Genomic DNA, 20,641 nt, shown 5'->3' on the forward strand with positions numbered 1-20,641 from the left:
TTTGGTCGAAGGCACCTAGTGACAGCCTCCCCGAGCTCTGGGCACGAACAAGGACAGGCAGTAGCCGCTGTGTTGATGGTTGTTCTGACAGCGCGCCATGCACAGGGACGTAAAAGGGAAACATGACAGGAGGTGCTTGACGTGGACCCCGCCGTGACCACAGACAAATGATGCGTCTGTCGCTGTTTTTTGTTTTTTTTGAGCCGAGATTCTGGATGACAAAAACAAATAGCAGGAGAAGGTTAGGTGGCCAGTGAAGGATAAAATCAGTCAAGTTTCCTCAGTGCAGTCGACCAGAGCAGTTCAGTTTTTTGACTGTCAAGTCTTTTTTTTTTAAAGATTCATTTAGGATGTAGACAGTCTATTTTTTGCCATCGACACCTCTTGCTCGTGACATTCTCTCGCAAGCAGTCAAAATCGGAGGAACGCTTTGACACCTGCTTCTCGACCTTTTCCCAGACGAGCTGCTGTCATAAGCTGTGAATACTCTCGAAAGCACTGTCTGCAATGAGACAATTTGCTAAGCATCTTGTGGTCCAGTTCAAGTCGTCTTGCTAATGTAGACATCAGCAAGAAGACTTGAACTGGACCACAAGACGCACAAGCAGTCAGTATATGCATTATCAATCTAAAGTGCTTATCCTTCCCCAGCACGTGCAGGTCTGTTTTTCGACATCACGCAGCAGCCTAGGAGTTGCCACGTTGAGGCATGAGTTCCTATTAGATTGATTGGCATGCACTGCTTGGTTGCCCTCATAATAGATTCATTGAGGAATGACATTGGCACATTCCTCTCAATGCCTGTCATTTCTTTTTTTTCCTTCTCGATATTCTTTGGAGGCAGATCAGAGAGAATGTTGCGTATATCCTCGCCGTATCCGGATGACTTACAAAGAAACCTCGCCCGAGAAAATTGTTCACGCATAAGTACACACGCGTAAACACACCACTTTCACATGGGTCCTTCACACGCATAGTTGAATCACTCTCTGTTTGTGCATTGCTGGCATAGGCAGGCAAGGCCGCCAGGTGCGCGTTAGTTCATTTGACTTCCACACCTGCCGTCAGATATTCAGATGAATGAGCCCTCCGGTTCCCTCTTTGCAAAACAAACCTGTTAGTGGCTGAAACAGATCTGGGTGGAACTGCCCCCAAATCAGCTGCCGTCCTTACAATCAGTTAGTCGGTCAGCATGCCCCGTCGTTCCCTATGGGAAAAAGTTTAGGAAAAAAATACTCCAAAATTCCCTCCCCAGGTGCGGTCAGTCAGCTTTTCTGTCCACGGTATGACTTTGATTATGCAACATACCCAGATATAATCTGGTATAAATCCGACAAACCCCACGCCAGCTCTGGGCCCGATCTGGGCCAGGTTTGTTTCGGCATTGGCTGCCATCCGGTGCTCCTTATCCTATCACCAGCCACTGTCACTCGTGAGACTTCAGCTCACTCGTTCACCTCCAAGGGCCTCCCGTCCGACGCAGCTACGGGCCACGGCGCTGATTGACAGCCGATGCATTATGATGGATGTTTTGCACTCGTCCAAGCGTGACTGTTGCCTGCGAGGGAATTCGACATCTGGGCTCACACAGCGAAAGCTTCCAGGCACCTTATCAGCCAAAAAACCCACCCCGAAAAAAAAACTGCTGAGGTTCAGAAGCTCTAAGTGGCTTAAACTAATTAACTGTCTTTTAAAGTGTTCGAGATCCCTATCTTCGAAGCAGATCACCTTTTTTTTGGTGGGGTATGTGTTATTGCAGATTACTGCGTCTGGGTGTGAAACAAGTCATTGATGTGTTCTGACAGCCTCGAGGAAACATGACCTGGAGATAACCTTGTGCGATCGCTAACTCCGAGCTCCCACAGGTACAGGTGAACGGTCTTGTCTTGTTCGCGATTTTTCTTATCTTTGCCTCCGTCATGTGTTTAGCTTATTTTTCTTTCTTTTTAAATAGACATCCCAGATTTTTTTTTACTTTTTAAGTAGTTTGTTTCCTAATCTCCATCGTCAGATGTTGGCTCGTGCACACATGCCCTTAACGCTAATCAGGAAAGCTTATAAAAAGGAAAGGGAGCGCAAAAACAAACAGCTGCTCTCAGTGCCACACAGATGTAGCTGAAACTGCTACACCCCAGATTATTTACTTTCTTTGAGCACAGTGAGTGTGATTTTCATTTCCTCCATTTTCCTTTTTGCACTCTGTCTCTCATAGCTGTAAAACCACAACAGGAAAAACATCCGAATTTCCCCTCTCTTCCTCCCCACTCACTTTTTGACTTCCCTCCTTCTTCTCCACTTCCCCTATGAAGCGGAGTGATGCTTTCCACATGGCTCACCCCCACCCCACCACCACCACCACCACCACCACCACCACCTCTGTGGAGATCTCCAGCTCAGATTACTTTATTTGAGCAGACGCCGTGACCCGTCGACCTCCCGCCTAACCTGAAAGAGCCGTAAAAAGCGTGCGGGTTACGGCTTTGACGGACGGCGGGAGAAAGCCGTGCTGACTGACACGTAATGGTTGCCAAATGTGACGGCCTGGCGCCTCTCGCCGCGGAAAAAAGCAACCCGAGGCTCGGTCCCGCGGTGCCGGCCCCGGCGTGGCGCGGCAGAGGCACACACATGAGGCCTGGGGGGATGGACGGACGGCTAGCAATCGGCACACGACGGCCTGCTCAGCATCAGTGCCAGAAATCTAGACAGAATATGGAAGATAACAGCTCTTTGCAAGCGTTTCAAATGCAACTGAGGAAGATACAAGCATGCTTAAGGTACCACTGACGTCTGTTGGCAGTGCTGCTCAATCCTTACCATTACCTGCCCTGTGTGTGTCTATTTCTGTGTAGATCTGTGTATGGTGGCAGTGTCTGAATATCTGGCATAGTCTGAATATCTGGCGTGGGTGGAGACAAGATGTGTCCTCCATTGGCAGTGATAGTCATCTACAACCTCCTCTCTGATGCTAAAATCGTGTGTGTGTGTGTGTGTGTGTGTGTGTGTGTGTGTGTGTGACTGAGAGAGATAGAGCATGCTAGGTGGCAGTGATGGACATCCATAGCCTCTGCGGCGATGCATCTTTGTGCGAACAGTGTGTTTGTGTCTCTGTGTGCCTATTTGTGTATTACATAAGCGTGTGTGTGTGTGTGTGTGTGTGTGTGTGTGTATGAGCACATGGTGGCAGTGACGGACACCTACAACCTCCTCTCAGGATGCTGGAAGCCGCTCCAGTCACATCCATCACTCCTCTGAGTCAGGCTCAATGTCTCCCCCTCTTTCTTTCTCTCTTTCTTTTACTCCCTCCTGCAATATCTAGGTACATAATCACATGAATGAGCTATGTTTTCTCATGCACTCAAACCCAGTGTAGTCAAACGGCATGTGCGTGTTTAGTCCATGTACCTTTGGTACGTTCATCCTTGTTCAGACTATTCACTCCTTCTCCATTTCTCCTCTCCAATCAGATGCTCCCAGATCCATATTTCATTAGAGACCCACACACTTTCCTCTTAAAGTCTTCTGCCATCAAGGTACCCATTGTAATGCATGTGTCACCACAGTGTGTGTGTGTGTGTGTGTGTGTGTGTGTGTGTGTGTGTGTGTGTATTACTACCACACTCTCATGTGTGTGGCTCTGTGTGTGTGTACGCATGCATGTGTTTGCTTCGCATACATGCAAGTGTGCGTGTAAGTGCCTGCATTAGCACTAGTTCACCATGTGTGTTCACTGTGTGCGTGCCTGTATGGATGTGTGTGTGTGTGTGTGTGTGTGTGTGTGTGTGTGTGCACGTGTATGGATATGTATGTGTGTGTGTGTGCGTGTGTGTGTTGGAGAGTGCTGCATGGCCACGTTTGTTCTTTTCCGATCCTTTGTTTCAGACAACAATGACCTCTAAAAGCGGGCGGGTTGCCTGGGTCCCGGCCGGCCGTCACTGCAGGTTAGCGTCGGCTGCTCGCCGGGGCCTGTGCGCTGGGGTGTGCGGGGTGCGGGTGGTGGGGGGATGCGGGGGAGCGGGGTAGCCATCCTGGATGGGAATGGTTAAGTGAGGCATACTAATAGGAAGCGGCTTGTCTCTTCCATACTAACACTTGGATGACTCTGCAGGCAGAGAGCTGGGGAGGGGTTGGGGATGGGAGGGGGTGGTGGTGGTGGTGGTGGTGGTGTGTGGAGGGGGCTGAGAGTGTTGGTGAGTTAAGGGGAGGTAGGGGCTGGGCGGTCGGGATGGCGGATTGGGAACACACCCTCAACCCTGGCCACCCCCCACCCCCAACCCCCCTTGGAGGCACGGCTGAGTTGGGATTTGCTTGCATTGTCAAGGAGCGCATTGACCAATCACTTTGATCCACATTGAATGTGACAGCAGCTCCTCTCTCTCTCTCTCTCTCTCTCTCTCTCTCTCTCTCTCTCTCTCTCTCTGTCTCTCTCTCCCATTTCCCTCCCCTTTCTCTTCCTCTCTCTCTCTCTCTCTCTCTCTCTCTCTCTCTCTCTCTCTCTCTCTCTCTCTCTCTCTCTCTCTGTCTCTTCCTCTCTGTACCCTGCAGGCGATGGAGGCTCAGATCCAGGGTTTTGGACAGACGCCATCTCAGTTGCTTATTGAGCCACATCCTCCTCGCAGCTCCGCCATGCACCTGGTAAGAGCACTGTGCTCTGCATGCTGGGAAACTTAATTTAACCCCTTCAGTGCTATGTTTGGGCAGGGGTAGTGGGAGGTGAGCCTATGTGTCTGTCTCTATGTATGTGTTCATGTTTGTTTATGTATGTCTGTGTGTGTTTGTGTTAGTGTGGTGTCTGTTCCTTAACAAAAAACACCAGCCTGCTTTTTTGGCATTTCATAGCAGAAAGTGAGGTGCTACTTCTGCAGTGTGGGCTGTGCTGCATTTTGCACACACACACACACACACACACACACACACACACACACACCGCACATACCAGACTGCTAACAAAAAGAAGTTTGTCAAATTTATTCAGAGCCAACACCATAGTTTTGCCCCTGAGCAAGGTCTTGGCGTCCCCCATAGATCACGACCCACAAGGTAACTGAAAACTCCATGTTTGATGAAGGCCCCAGATGTTGTGTCACATGGAGTTACATCAGGCAGGCGGCCATATGCAAAGCTGCAGCACACTCTCTCCCTCTCCCTGCCGTCTGTTGCAGTGCACAGAGGGAGCGGCACACCTTAGCCTAACTGGCTCTGGGGATGAGCTGAGTTCGTATCTACCACCTGAGCTACTGTGATCCCAGCCCCCCCACTGCACCACACCACCCCACCCCACACCACACCCCCAACCACACACTCATGTATACACACACCCACCAATTAAAGCCTCATCCATTCTCGCCTCCAACCAACCTGAGGCCATTTGGAGAGTGCAAGAGCGAGCTAGAATACCTGTCAGACTTCTCTCTCTTTTTTCTCTTTATTTCACTCTTTCATACTCTCTCTCTCTCTCTCTCTCTCTCTTTCTCTATATTTCTCTCACTCTCTTTTCTCTTTTATCTGACCTCTCTCTTGCGCTCTCTGTCTCTCCTTTTTCTCTTTTTCATCCACACTATGGTTTTCTCTCACTCTTTCACTCTCTCTTTCATCTGACCCCCCCCTCTCTCTCTCTCTCCCCCTGCCTCATTCCCCGCGCGCTGCTCGTGTGAGTGAATTCCCACTGTGGCCTTTTAGCGGGGCTGCCTCTTTAGGAGCAGATGTGAGTGGAGTGGTGGCTGAGGAGGCAGTGATATGGGAAAGTGGGGTGTGATGTCAGCCATGTGCCGCCACACTAACCCCACTGCCCCACACCACAGTTGGAACATTTACTGGAGGGAGCCGATCCAATAAACTTACTGAAGTTACCCCCCAAATCACATAAATAAATCACAACATTTTGTTGAACTAATTTGCTGAGAATGCATGCTTATATTTACATGCGTGCATACATGCATACACACACACATACATACATACATACATACACACATACATACATACATACATACATATTATCTAGGCCATAGACATCAATATGTGCAATCAATATGTTTAAACACAAGTGCCTTAGTTGAGGTGTTCCCATTCATGTGCCTTACATTTATGTGCCTTTGACCCTTCATGTTCCTGTTTACTCGTTGTTCTCCCCCTCTCTCCTCTCCATGACCTGTTCCCTGTCTGGCATTTACAGACCGTTCTGCGGACACTCGTCTGGGCCTGGTACTGGTCTCAGATCAGCTCTGGGCCCAGGTGAAGAGCCGCCTCTCTGGTCCTCTCCCCCTCCTCCTCCTCAGCATGCAGCTGTCCTCTGTCAGCACCTCGTCTGACCCTCAATCTCCACACTAATGGCCTCTCATCATTCTGTTCCTCTCTTTCTTTCCTTCTTTATTTCTTATCTCTCTTCCTCTCTCGATCTCTATCTCCTCCATCATTCTCCTGGACATCCCACGCCCTCCTCTACTCCTGGCCTTCCATCTCTTCATCTCTCCTCCTGTGCCTTCTTCTTCTTCTTCTGCCTCTTCTTCTTTGGCCTCCCTCTCTTTGTTTTTTTCTTCCTCTCGTTTCCTTCTCTTCTTTTTTATTGCCTTTCCTTCTCCCTTTTCTACTTTTTTCTTCTTCCTGGTCTGCTGGTTTTCTTCTATTCTGTGCCTTCCCTGGATCTTCTTGGTCTACCTTTCTCCCTCTTCTCTCTATCCCTCTCTTCTCTTGGTCCCCTTTGCTTTGCTTTGCTTCTCTTCTCCTCTGCTTCCTCTCCCTCCTCCTCTCTGTTCTGCTCAACAGTGTTTCCTTCCCCAGAGTCCGCTGATGTTTAAGGACCAGATGCAGCAGGACGTCATCATGGTGCTCAAGTTCCCGTCCAACTCGCCTGTCACGCACGTGGCCGCCAACACGCTGCCCCACCTCGCCATCCCCGCCGCTGTCACCGTCACCTGCAGCCGCCTGTTCGCCGTCAACCGCTGGCACAACACCGTGGGTGAGTGGATAACAGGCGAGGATCACTAGACACATTTTATACCTCTATGCAGTTACGCACAGTATGCTCTTAAAATGCCTGGACTTTCTGCACTGACATACATATAAATTCACACATACACATGTGCACTCCTTAAGTGCCACCTACTGAGTTGATGTTCTAATGTAAAATCCATGTGTTGGTTTTGGCAGTTGCACATAGAATGACAGTTCTGCACTTACAGTATATGCATGTTGCCTATGCACTGCTCAGAAGCCATCTACCTAGATGATATTCTTGTGTAGAATCCATGCATTGTTATATCATGTGCATGTTGAAGAGTGTTAACATGGTGTATGTTAAAGAGTGTTGGGGTTGGTTTAGTGATCAGGTAATACTTTTCCATGGAACGAGGTGGCCCTGGACCAGCATGCATCCCTAAGATCAGTCGGATTCAAGCCAGATCAGCTCCAGTTCTGCTCCTGAGTCAGGCACTGTCTGGGTTAGCAGCTCCAGCTCTCCCACATATTCCCACTCCCACACGTGTGAACAGCATTACCCACGAGCCCCTTCCCCAGGAAACCGCCTCACCTCCAGGTCAAAGGGCCCCAGGCTGGTTAGAGGAGGTGGGGGTTAGGTGGGAGTTAGGTGGAGGTGGTGGGAGAGGTGGCAGGCAACATGCGTATGGGAGGGAAATAGGCTCATATACACCCCACACACACACAGATACACACACACATACATGAGTCCGCTCACACCTCCCCATCTGTCACCGCCAGGCCGCACTGAGCGTCAAACCAAAAGAGTCCACCAAGTCGGGGCGGCGCGGGGCTCGGACGCTAACGATCGCAGGTGCGAGAGCCCCGCTCCTTTTCCTGCCTGGGAGGGAATTACTAGTGTTTGTGGAGTCTCCTGCAATAATGGCCATAATAAGGCAGCTATATTTTCCCAGCATGTTGTTTCAGCGCACACAAAATGGCCGCCCCCCTTTCTGCCCCGTGGCGGGGCTCTGGGGGGTAATAGTTTTGCGCTGCCTCTGACAGGTCGGCTAAAAAAGAAATCAATAAGATCCCCGTGTGGAAATCGTTTCTTGGTGGCCTTCCAAATCCTCCCCACGGTCATACTGGAGGTCACTAACCAGCCTTGAATTTGGCAATCAGAGTGTGTGTGTGTGTGTGTGTGTGTGTGTGTGTGTGTGTGTGTGTGTGTGTGTGTGTGTGTGTGTGTGTGTGTGTGTGTGTGTGTATTTGTGTGTGTGTGTTTGACAGAGTGAGTGGGTGGTTGATAGAAAGCATGTGTATCTTTTGTGTATTGTGATGGGAAATGGCATCTCATTCACAGGCTGTGTTTTCACTATACTGTATGTGTGTGATTGCCTGTTTGTATCCATGTGTCCATATGTGTCCAGGTCTTCGAGGAGCACCTGGCTACTCCCTTGAGCAAGCCCATCATCTCCCTATAGAGATGGACTCTCTGATTGGTGAGCATAACAACGTCAATAAAATAAATAAATGTCAATAAAAACATGCTAAAAATGATGTCAAGTCCCTCCAGAGAACATAATAACTGTAAAGCCTGGTAAGGTCACACCGCTGAAATGGTAGGCTGAGCAACAACCACAAGAGACATATGAATTGTATCAACCCTCAACAATTAATCAAATAGACAAAGTTAAAACTATATACAGAACATGTTGCCAGGCTGGCCTTGTACACATCACAAACATCAAATGTCTCCTCCAAAAAACATTCATTCAATCAGACATTTCTCCCTCGCTGTCATCAGTATCCTCCACTGAAAGTGTAGCCATCTTTAATTTTTTATTTGCTCACTGTTCACCACCTTTGCAATGGCAGTAGGTGGTGCATGGTAGTCCATCTGACTGACAGCTGCAAGAGGCCCTGGAGCATGCTGGCACTGCCTTGCATCCACAAGCAACAAGCTGTAGACCTGTTTTGGGTGCAATGTCAGTGTTGCCATGAACAGGCACAGGAATTTTCACACTGGAGGTGTTTTTTTTGTCAGCAGCTCTCCACAGGACTTGCAGCCGTGCATGCTTGATGTGTTCCGCTGCATATTCTCTTGTTGGAGGAAGACTTTATTTTAGCAGGGTCTCTTTTCTTGGTGAATAGCATGTATTAAGTTACTGAGGCTTTCAACAGTCTTTCCATAGTAGAGGCAAGAAAGGAAATCCATTCCTGCCTTCATGCTCATCAGCTTCTACAGTACATATGTACAATTCTTCAAATCAAGATTCCTCTTGAGCATCAAATTGATTGCTGAGGTTTTCCCTTTGCCATATGGATATGACACACTGTCACAACCAAACAATGCATGAACAGCCAACAAATCATAACATTTGTCTAATTTTGCAGCCATAGCATTAATGTCAATTACTTTGGGCATCCATGGCCTACTGGTTAGGGAAACGGACTTGTGACTAAAGGGTGGCCAGTTCGATCCCCGACTGGTAGGAAAAATGTGAGTGGGGGTGTGACTTAACAGCACTCTCCCACATCCATGTGAGGTACCCACATCTGGATGAGGTGCCCTTGAGCCCTGCTCCCCGGGCGCTGGATCAAGGGCTGCCCACTGCTCCGGGTGTGTATGTATACTCCTAGTAAGCTCACTGCTCTAGGGTGTGTGTGTGTGTTTGAATGGGTGTACAGAACACTGTTTGTGTGGGTGTGTTGTACACTACCCTCGAATGGGTAAAATGTAGAGCACAAATTCCTTGTATCGGTGGGGTCAGCCCTATGTTCCCACATTTCTAGGGTTGGGGTTAGGCCTGAGGTGTGGGTTAGGGCTGTATGGCTGTGGGAACATAGGCATGCTCCCGTATATGTAAGTTGGGCAGCCGTGGCCTACTGGTTAGGGCTTTGGGCTGCCGGTTCGATCCCCGACCAGTAGGAGAAATGTGGGGAGTGGTTGAAGAGCACTGCTCTCCCATGCCCACAACCACGGCTGAAGTGCCCTTGAGCAAGGCACCTGACCCCTCACTGCTCCCTGAGCGCCTTGTATACTTGTATAGACAAGTATAGGTATTTTGTTCTCTGGAGGGACCTACACTATTTTTTTCTACTTTATTATGGTCAAAGCTGATTTCTGTATGAAAAGAGCTTTAATTTGATACCATACATGATGGGTTTATATGTTAATGTCTATTTAGATGATTTTCTATGATAAAAAAAGTGGTGTGGCAGGTGATGCCATTTTAAAGAAAATGCTCAAGGGTGCCAGAGCGGCACCCGTCAGATTCTGAAAGGACACCCCCTTACCTATCAATTTATGCAAAAAAATTGCATTAGTACCTTATGTCACACTTATGCCCAAATTCCATAAAGTTCTACCTGACTAATTCTTTTTTACTGTTGCCCAAAGGAGAAAACCACTAGACAGAATGACATGCAACTGAGCAGCTGTTAGCAATCACACTGAGCGATAATTGATGTCTAATAGCTGCTAATAAGCACCCGTATTTTTCTAGCCAACAACTCTGGAGTGAACAAAAGGCAGATCACTGACCTGGTGGACCAGAGCATTCAGATCAACTCCCACTGTTTTGTGGTGACCGCTGATAACCGCTACATCCTGGTGTGTGGATTCTGGGACAAAAGCTTCCGGGTCTACTCATCTGAGACAGGTATACTCAAAGTTTAAAGTCTAGAAGACTGTACTGTATATGAAATGACATACCTGAAAACATATGTCATAAAAATATTGCGTGTGCGGTTGGTTCATTTAGCTGTAACAGATCACTTTTAGCACTAATTTTCCACAGAATACCAGTATGCTCTGTTTAAGTGTGCGTGTTTGTGTGTGTTTGTGTGTCTGTGTGTGTGTGTGTGTGTGTGTGTGTGTGTGTGTGTGTGTGTGTGTGTGTGTGTGTTAATGCTAATCACTTAATCATCAAGACTTCAAATAAAGCGAAAATCTAATCTACATTTTCATAATTATTAGCTAGGGTATAGCATGAAGTGGTTTGCGTACATAAAACATGACCTGCTCCTCATTTATGGGTTTATTCCCACATAATTGTACCTCTCCACTGAGCCTCTCAATTACTCTAATAGCAGCGTTGCAGGCAGAGGTGGAGAGTGTGTAAGCACTCACAGGGGGCCTCGCACACAACGCTGTGTTAAGAGGCCGCGGTAGAACAGTCTCCATCAGTGCCACCTCAGCCCATGGGCTGTTTTGATGGCGGCACTGAGTGGCAAAGATTGGCCGCAGGTGGAAGCCATTTTGTTATAAAAAGGGCTCCCTCCAGAAAGCCCATCAGTCATTTGGAATTGCTCAGTAAATTACATGTTTTTGCAGCTCTCTTGTAGTTGCTGGATTTCTGAAAGCTATTTAAGATCTAATTGTTGAGCTGTTGTTTTTTTGTTCTCTGTTTACTCTAACTGATCCATAGAGGACTTAACCCTGGTTTCTTCCTGTGCACCTCATATCTGTAACAGTCTGCTAATAACGTTGTATAAATCTTTTCTTTTTTTAAATAAGAGCAATACTTGAGATATTTGAGTTTGTAGAACTCTGTACTTCTTTTTGAAATGGTCTCTCTTTGTAAGAAATGAATGAAATGAAATGAAATGGATATTTTCATATCAGAACCCATTCCTTCTATCTAAGCTGCTGTCCTCTGCCTCACCTAAATCTGTGCCTCTCCGCTCTCAGGCAAACTCACCCAGATCGTGTTCGGCCACTGGGACGTGGTGACGTGTCTGGCCCGCTCCGAGTCCTACATTGGGGGCGACTGTTACATCGTATCAGGCTCCAGAGACGCCACACTGCTGCTGTGGTACTGGAGTGGACGCCACCACATCATCGGAGACAACCCCAACAACAGTGAGTCAGTGGCACCGTCACAGCGACATAGTTGGCCCCACAAGACTTCCTTTTTAACATTCCATATGTTATCTTAATGCAGAGGAAGTAGATTGGGACCCAAATAGAACGTTCAAGCATTGTTTTTGTTTTTATTGTTGAAAGGGTCTATAGAGAAATATAACACACACCAGGTTCAGAGAAATGGTATGGAGAGGATTAATTCTGTCAGGGCAAACTCCAGACCAAAATTAGCTGTACATAAGCTTCGGCTAGCAGAAATGCCATGGATTTCAGTGAATAATATTATTTAACATGGCATAGTTGCCATTGCTTGTTTTAATTACTCTAATTTGCACATGCCTAGATAGATGGTAGTAAATATCTTTGTGTCATCTGTTACATGCCACAGATGTTTGTTTTTCTCCTATTTTCAAACAAAACAAAATGTTTCCACCATAAGTGTATTTTTTTCTGTTAGGCAATGCTATTTTTTTCTCTGAGGGCATTTTTTTTTGTTTCACCTGTGTCTGATAGAGCGCTCCATACAGAAAAACACAATACACCCTGTTGAATTCACATTAATCATTTTCACTCTTATGGTTCATATCGATGGCTACCAAGCAATTATGCTTTCCATACACATGCACCGTCACAACCACCTCCTTTGTTAAAGGCCAGTCTCTGTAGGACAATAGGTAAAAATGACAATATGAGAAAATGCATACATAAATCACAAGTCAGAGAGGTATAGGATCCATTGACCAGAGCTAGGTCTGCAACAAAGTCAAAGAAGTACACAGATGTACATTGTTCACTGTGTGGAATGTTAATGCAGAGGGTCTGGTCAGTGGAACATTATAAAGCTCATGTCATCCATTTCCTAATTTTGATCAGTCAGTGATAATCATGCCTTTTTTTATGGTGCAGTGTTTCTTTGGTCCTTTTTTCACTGGACTAATGAGAGCTGAATTTGTAGCCTGTGATTCTGTGTCTCTAATTTCCACGTCTCTCTTTTCAGTTCCCCTATTATTGAACTTCCAACTGCAAACAACAAATTAGCAATCAGTATATTGGTGTGTGTGTGTGTGTGTGTGTGTGTGTGTGTGTGTGTGTGTGTGTGTGTGTGTGTGTGTGTGTGTGCATATGTGTGTGTGTGATCCTGCGTTTCCAAGTGTCAGGCGCTGTGTTTAGGTGTGAGTGTTTTATAATTAACTCTGGAGTAGCTCAGACAGTTAATTAAGAATTTCAGCATGGTTGCCTCCAATTAGCAGCGTGCAGACCCACTCAAGTAGCCAAGAGAGGGAAACACAATTCCCAAGATATTAGCACCAGTAGTGCTTACCATGCACCTTCCACCAGACCATGAGCCGGTAGCACATTACGCAGTGCAAATCCTGAACATTTTTTATCTTGAATGTCTCAGAGGAATGATGAAAACTGGAAACTGTTGCAAACTGCTGTGATAGATGAAGTTGTTGGGATTGTTTCTTTCTTATAGGATTCGTAATTCCATTTGTGGTGTTTATCAGCTGTAATAGTGTTTGTCACTGAATCATTGAGACAGATGATTAGGATGTAGAAAGGAAGTTGGGTGTCCTATTTGTTTTGTTTTGCCTTGTATGTAATGATTATAAACACAATTACATGCATACTGTAATGGAGCTTTGGGCCCAAAGACAGACTGCTAGGCAAATCGCTGGAAGCAGTATGGGAGACAGATTAAGGTGCTGGGAAGCAAAACGTGGAAGTGATCACCAGAGTGCACTCTAGTGGCTGTTTATGGCTATTGCAGAAGCTGTTGTAAGGATTCCTGAGCACAACATTGCTGTGTCTTTTGTAATCATAGCTTGGAATACATTTTGAAAAATCTGATTTTCTGATTTAAGATATATTGTTGTTAAAAATATTGTTTCGCCTGTGACTCAAAATGCTTCAAGTTGATACAAAGGACTTGGGCATTTGGAATGTTTCACACCAACACAAAGCAGTCAAACACAAAAGTCCCAGACCCCCTCTTTGCCCCAGACACAACTGAATTTCATGGGAATATTTAATCTTTAAAAATGTCCACCGTCAACACAGGTTGGTCTCGGTCTTCGCAGCTCAAGCCCTGGCCATGAAACCTACCCGTAACCAGCCATGCCAACGTGGCTGCTATCGTTCCTTTTCCACCCTGCCAAGTAATTGCAGTATCCGCTGGTCCCCCTGAGAGCATCGGGAGCATGTGGGGGTCATTTAATGCGTGTTATACTCCTGACAAAGGCATGGCTCCATGGAGCAGAATGGGGACGTGGTGTGAATATTCAGAGCTCTCTCTCTCTCTTTCTCTCTCTCTCGTTCTCTCTCTGTCTCTCTTTCTCTCTCTCTCTATCTCTCTCTCTCTCCGTTCGCCCTGTCCTGTCCTGGATGGCGTGCGGCTCCCCCCTGGGTAGTGGTAGCGGTGGTGGCAGAAATTGATTTTGCAGGCGTGCGGGAAGAAAAGGGGGCCAGCTCTGCGGCGTGTATTTTAAATGGTTGATAATTAAAATCAGTCTCAGCTCAATCAGACCCTCTGCCTTTCAGACCTGTATTGTGTGTGTGTGTGTGTGTGTGTGTGTGTGGTAGTTCAAAGTAATTGTGGCTGCACTCTCAGTGTTGGCCCCTGGGACACATGTCCGTATTGGAGCGGGCCCCGGTGCCGGTCTGATTGAATTCTTTTGTGAGGCCGAGGCGAGGTGGGGTGAAGTGAGGGCAGGTGAGTGGCAAAGAGCCCCTCTGTGGAGTCTCTCCGCTCCCGGTCCCCAGAGAGCCCGGCTCTGACACATGTCCCGTCCCCCATCCCTGCTGCTCCACGCCGGGCCTGACAAGCAGCCATCGGCCCTGGACCCCTCCATCGATCGCACCCCTGGGTCCCCAGTGTAGGGAGGTCTGCAGGTGGAAGAGATGGACATTCGTTCTGAATCAGCACTCATGTACTCTTAGGCTGCAGTGGCAGATTCTGTATTGATTGTCATTGCACACAGCCGGTTCTCAACATGGCATCAGCGGGATGTACTGTCTAATACTTCTCATAGTGACACAATCCATCAGACCCACATGCTGTGGTAAGCAATGACACAAAGAATCATATTTCTCTAAATAAAATGGCATAAAATGACACATCTCGCACACCTTCTGTAGAGAGAGGGAGACTAGTTTTAGGCCAAATATTTGTCAATGAAAAAGTATGGTTACACTTTACTTGACAGTGTCGACATAAGAGTGACATGACACTGCCATGAACGTGTCATAAACAAGTCATAAACATTTATGACATAACGCTTCTGTTATTAAGTGACGTTCGGTTTTTCTCATAACAAGTTAGGGTTAGAGTTAGGGTTAGGTTTAGAATTAGGGTTACGGTTGGGGTTATAGGATTAGGGTTAGAGGTTAGGGTTAGTGTTAGGTTTCATGTGTCATGACAGTGTCATGTGTTCATGACAGTGTCATGTCACTCTTATGTCGAAACTGTCAAGTAAAGTGTTACCAAAAGTATTATAGCATCACCAAAGCACACTCTCCTCTCTCCTCCTTGGTTGGTGTGATTGTGTAACTGCATCTGAAACCGCTGTGGAGAAGCTGTGGTAGAAATGGAGTGTTTGCAGCTAAAGTCGTTTCCTCCAGAGGATCATGTTTACTACAGTGATGAAGATCACCATTGATCTCTATAGCTAATGACACCACAGCTCCTTATGTCACTAATGAAGTTGATTACACCACAGGGCTCTCTGCCTTTGTGATGCTGTTCCACTTGGACCAGAGTGTTAAACTTCACTGACGTGTGCATTCACTCGCCCGTGAACCTGCAGAGGTCATTCGCCAAGATGAGTGCTTTACTTGTCAACTTTACATTTCGGATGCACCAGTCAAAACTGCCACCATGTTTCTTTCTGTGGCTGACCTCTCTTTCATATGAGTATTTATTTGGTGCTGTCTGTAGTATTTCTGTGAGCTCTGAGACATCAATATCTCATTGGTGATGTACAAAGCTCTTTACACTGTTTCATCAGGGCCCTCTGGGTTTATAATGGCACTTACAGATCAAGCAAGTTTCATGAAAAGCTTGAAAATGTTCAACTTTATTTGTTTTCTGAGCCTGCTATTAACTAGGTAGTGTGTATATTTTCTCAAGCTGATTAAGTATAGAAATTGGTTTTCAGCGATGCAAAGCCGAATGGGGATGCTTTAAGAACAGAGCTGTCGCACAGCATGATGGAGCTGTGTGTGTGTGTGTGTGTGTGTGTGCGCGTCTGCCACGCCCATCAGCTGGTGTGGGTGTGGTCAGGTGCCTTTGGAAATAGCCCACTAACCTCTCCCCTTCTCCTCATCAATCATGTGACAGAGAGGAAGAAGCCTAGTCGCCTGTGGCATCATGTGATACACACACACCCCGGCACAGACACAGCATACACACACACACACACACACACACACACACACACACACATTTACACCAAACAAACACGCTCATATCAAATGCATGAATAAGTGCACACACAATTGCATGTTGGCATACATATTGACATGAACACAGACACACAAGCACACACACACACACACACACACACACACACACATCTGATACACACACACACACCTCATTTCCATGACAATTAAAGGGGTGGGTGGAGGCAGCAGGCGTGTGTCAGTCCGTGCTCTCGAGAGGACAGCTTTATTGCTGCAATCCACAGGGCTTGATGGACAGCACCCACCAGCAGGCAGCACACAGCAGCACAGCAACACACGTCATGGACCCGCACAGAGATATACACTTCTGGCCTATTGATTCTTCTATAGACAACTGGGTCAAACACAACAAGTGAAAATGCACTTATGGCGAGGTTCAACTTAAGTGGTGAATAATGATAGGTTGAGATGAACTCAAACGTATGTGAGTTAAATGTGCATTGTCCAATATTCAAGCCATGCTAAAGTGGGAAATATGAATGCACTGCAGACAATGGTGCTGAAAAAACTATTGTGTTGAATTCAATGTTGGGTCTTGTGTGCTAAGCTGTAAGGAAGTCTTAGAGGAGGTGCAGAATATTTGCCATATTGTTGACCAAGGAGTTCAGAGGAGGATCTCTTCAGACTCTCTGTGTTTTCTCAGCGTTTCATCACAATGGATCTCCTTAGCTAGCAGCAAGATTGTAGCCTGACCCAGTGCATAGAGGCCACATCAGAATTACTTGTTTGAGGTGTAATTTCTTTGTTTTGTTACTTCTCTTGCGTCTGCAGGTGACTACCCGGCTCCCCGGGCAGTCCTGACGGGTCACGACCACGAGGTGGTGTGTGTGTCCGTGTGTGCTGAACTGGGCCTCGTCATCAGCGGAGCCAGGGGTCAGTGAAAAAAAAAGCACCGCACTCAACATAGGACATGTCTTACCCTTATATCCTATTAAAGCCCTGAAGACCCTTCTTATGTGTTTTTTGTGTATGTGTATGTATATGTGTGTGTGTGTGTGTGTATGTGTACGTGTGTGTGTGTGTGTGTGTGTGTGTGTGTGTATGTGTGTGTGGCCCTACAGAGGGTCCATGCCTGGTGCACACTATCACTGGGGACCTGCTGCGGGCCCTGGAGGGCACCGAGCTCTGCGCCCTTCCACGCCTCATCTCTGTGTCCAGCGAAGGCCACTGCATCATCTACTACGAGCGCGGACACTTCTGCAACTTCAGCATCAACGGCAAACTGCTGGCCCAGATGGACCTCAACGACTCCACGCGGGTGAGCCAAAAAGCACTCCCCACACAACAGCCGTCAGCAGGGAGAGGGATCGCACACACACAGCTTTTATTTATTTAATCTCACAGGTCGCACACAGAATAGTTTATAATTCTGTCACACTTGAAGCACTGGAACGTTTGGAATGAAGTGGGCAGTGTCAGATAATGGAGTTTGGGTCTGGACTTCTGTGGAGTTGGGTTTGTTTTGAGGTTTTGTTATGTGATATCACAATCCCCTGTCTGTCTAAGAGAAATGGACGTGACTGAAGAGAGCGGGTGTGTGAGTAAGCAGAAAAGGAGACGCTTTTATCAGATTGGTTTGAAATGCTGTGAGATTGAGCAGAATGCTACACCTCTGAGTAGATTTTGATCTTTTCCTGTTTTTGTTGTAATGGCTTAAATGGAAGAATCTTGAGGAAAATACTCGCTGAAATATAAAAGCAGACAGTGTCACAAGGCAAGAAGCTATCAGACAATCGCACATTCATGAGTTCAGAATGAATAAAAGGAATTTACAGCTGCCAAGAGGCAATTTATTAGTTTACAAACAATGACTTCGATCAAGAAAAAAGACTGTTCACATTTAGTACAGTATATTTCTCTCATTTATATCAGTACAAAGACAGCTTATGTGAACATTCTGGAAATAAAGTGAACATTGAATGTTGAAAATAGAAGTGACCTTAACCTAGAACAAGTCTGTAATGTAGAATTCTGACAGGCTTCTTAGCTTATTCCCTCAAAGAACTATAGATGTTTTTGAGGATTTGTTTTTTAAATGATCCAATTTTAAGATTGGTGTGATAGGTCTGAGATCAGCTAAATGCCTTGTTATTTTTGTCCATTTGTTTTTTGGTAAACATAGCTATAGTTAGAAGCTAGAACCTATCCAGAATTCTGTGTAGAACTACCCAAATCACCCTCCCAGGAAATGTGACTGTTGTAGATTGCATGCATAGCTCTCAATCTTTCTTTTTCAGTGCAGTGAAGGCCCCTTGTGGTAGTTGTGTCCTGCACCACAAGTCCGTAGTAACCTGGCTAAACTCTTTCCCCCAGGCCATCCTCCTGAGCAGCGACGGGCAGAACCTGGTGACGGGTGGAGACAATGGCGTGGTGGAGGTGTGGCAGGCCTGTGACTTCAAGCAGCTCTACATCTACCCCGGCTGCGACGCCGGCATCCGCGCCATGGACCTGTCGCACGACCAGAGGTGAGCCGCCGCCGCCGCCGGCGCCGCTGCACAACGATAACAGCCCGTCTGAGCAGACGAGACAAATGGCGGGGGACGTGCGGCGGTCGTTTGGCGGAAGTGTGTTGTCGAGTGTGAGATATAAAGGGGTTAATGCTGTAGATGAAAGGGCTGTAGATGTGGCCGTGCTCATTTCATGGCTGTCAGTGCGCATTTAAGAGTGTGTGTGTGTGTGTGTGTGTGTGTGGGGCGGGGGTTGCAGAAACAAAGCATCAAGACTGCCCCCCTTTGTTTGCCTTAAATAGAAACAGGTTGCCATAGAGACAATGAGAGGCTGTTAAAGCAAAGTCATACGAGAGGTATTGTGCGCAAATGCTCTCACATAATAATAATAATAATAATAATAATAATACATTTAGCGCTTTTCAAAACACTCTTCAAGACACACATGGATTCACACACACACACACACACACACACACACACACACACACACACACACACACACACACACACTCTTTGTTGGTTTTAATGAGAGTCGTTGTTGCATCTGACTCAGGACTGACCCTGTTCCTGATTAAGGGGCCATCCATTAGATGTGTGAAATGTTCCACAGTCAGAGCAGATCTATTTAAGTGCACATCATTTAGCATCAAAGTAAAACATGCAACACACTTGTCTATTGCTTCCAAAAGAAGCACTTCTTCAGAATTAGATTCAACAGAACATACACAAGGCCCAGTTTCTGAACAACAAGTCACATTTAACCTCTACATTTCAGCCCTTTTTTGAAGTGAAAAGGAGGAATTGCAAAAGCACTAACTAATACAGAGCTATATCAAGACACATACATCTCTACTGTACACTCTCCTATGCTTGCCCCTGATGTCTACGCTTAGAGAATTAAAAATCCTGAGGGAAGTATACAGTGGTATGTCCGAGCGCCCCAGATGCCCTCTACTCTAACTGGCCCGAGGGTGTGTGTTCCCCCATGACCCTGGCTGCGGTGGGCTCGGTGCCCCTGAATGCCACAGTCACAAGGCCAGATGCCCCCATTGCTGCTGCTGGGCCCTGAGGCACCAGAAGCAGCCCCCAGCCCGTAATTTACAGTCACTTTTACTACTGACCCCTGAGTGCAGCTTAATTCATTACCAGGAGGGGGTGGCAGTAACAGGAAGCTCTGTTATTCCTGCAGAATTCCCCTAGTTGTCAGCACGGTCACATGTTGATGTGCATGTAAGACATGTGTGAGCACTTACAACACACACATGCACACAGAGACACATGTGCAAACACACACACACACACACACACACACACACACACACACACACACACACACACACACACACACACACACACACACACACACACACACACACACACACACACACACACACACTCTCTCACTCTCTATGTCTCTCACTCTGTCTCTTTCTCTCTCAGACACCCACACACATATACACAAACTTGATTCATGCGTTTCCCCCCCTATCACAGGACTTTAATCACTGGCATGGCGTCTGGTAGCATCGTGGCATTCAACATCGACTTCAACCGCTGGCACTACGAGCACCAGAACCGCTACTGAGAGACGAGGAGAGGGAATGCCCAGGACAGGAGGGGGCAGATGGAGGAGGAGGAGGAGGAGGCGGAGGAGGAGGAGGAGGACCACACCAGGGAGCTACTGTAGGGAGGCAGCTACCGCCGCCAATGAGCAGGGTGTGGGCACAGGAGCCCACCGGGCTCAACTCAAGTACAGCAGAGAATGAAAATGGAGCGATAGAATACAAAGAAACAGAAAAAGGAAAATGGAGGGATAGAGAAATGTGAAAGATGTCGGGAGAGATTGTTGATCTTTTGGCGCCTTTGGTGTGAAATCCATGAGAGATAACCAGCAGATGCCATCAGTGAGACTCTGGACCCCAGTGCATCTACATCACGTCCTCCG

General features: G+C 47.0%; 1 protein-coding gene across 10 annotated transcripts in view; it reads left to right on the forward strand.

Moving 5' to 3' along the window:
- The window catches only part of LOC125307776 (neurobeachin-like), a 296,002-nt gene extending 275,681 nt beyond the window's left edge, over positions 1-20,321 (forward strand). For all 10 annotated transcript variants that reach the window (XM_048263836.1, XM_048263826.1, XM_048263827.1 and 7 more), the window contains 9 exons: positions 4,543-4,632; positions 6,763-6,955; positions 8,343-8,414; positions 10,422-10,577; positions 11,609-11,779; positions 17,018-17,119; positions 17,308-17,504; positions 18,560-18,711; positions 20,191-20,321. In XM_048263836.1, the coding sequence (XP_048119793.1) occupies positions 4,543-4,632; positions 6,763-6,955; positions 8,343-8,414; positions 10,422-10,577; positions 11,609-11,779; positions 17,018-17,119; positions 17,308-17,504; positions 18,560-18,711; positions 20,191-20,281 (1,224 nt within the window). In that variant the 3' untranslated portion in view covers positions 20,282-20,321. The remainder of the gene's footprint in view (positions 1-4,542; positions 4,633-6,762; positions 6,956-8,342; positions 8,415-10,421; positions 10,578-11,608; positions 11,780-17,017; positions 17,120-17,307; positions 17,505-18,559; positions 18,712-20,190) is intronic.
- Positions 20,322-20,641: the final 320 nt, after the last annotated feature.

The sequence above is a fragment of the Alosa alosa genome, chromosome 15, assembly GCF_017589495.1.
Source record: "Alosa alosa isolate M-15738 ecotype Scorff River chromosome 15, AALO_Geno_1.1, whole genome shotgun sequence".
Lineage (NCBI taxonomy): Eukaryota > Metazoa > Chordata > Actinopteri > Clupeiformes > Clupeidae > Alosa > Alosa alosa.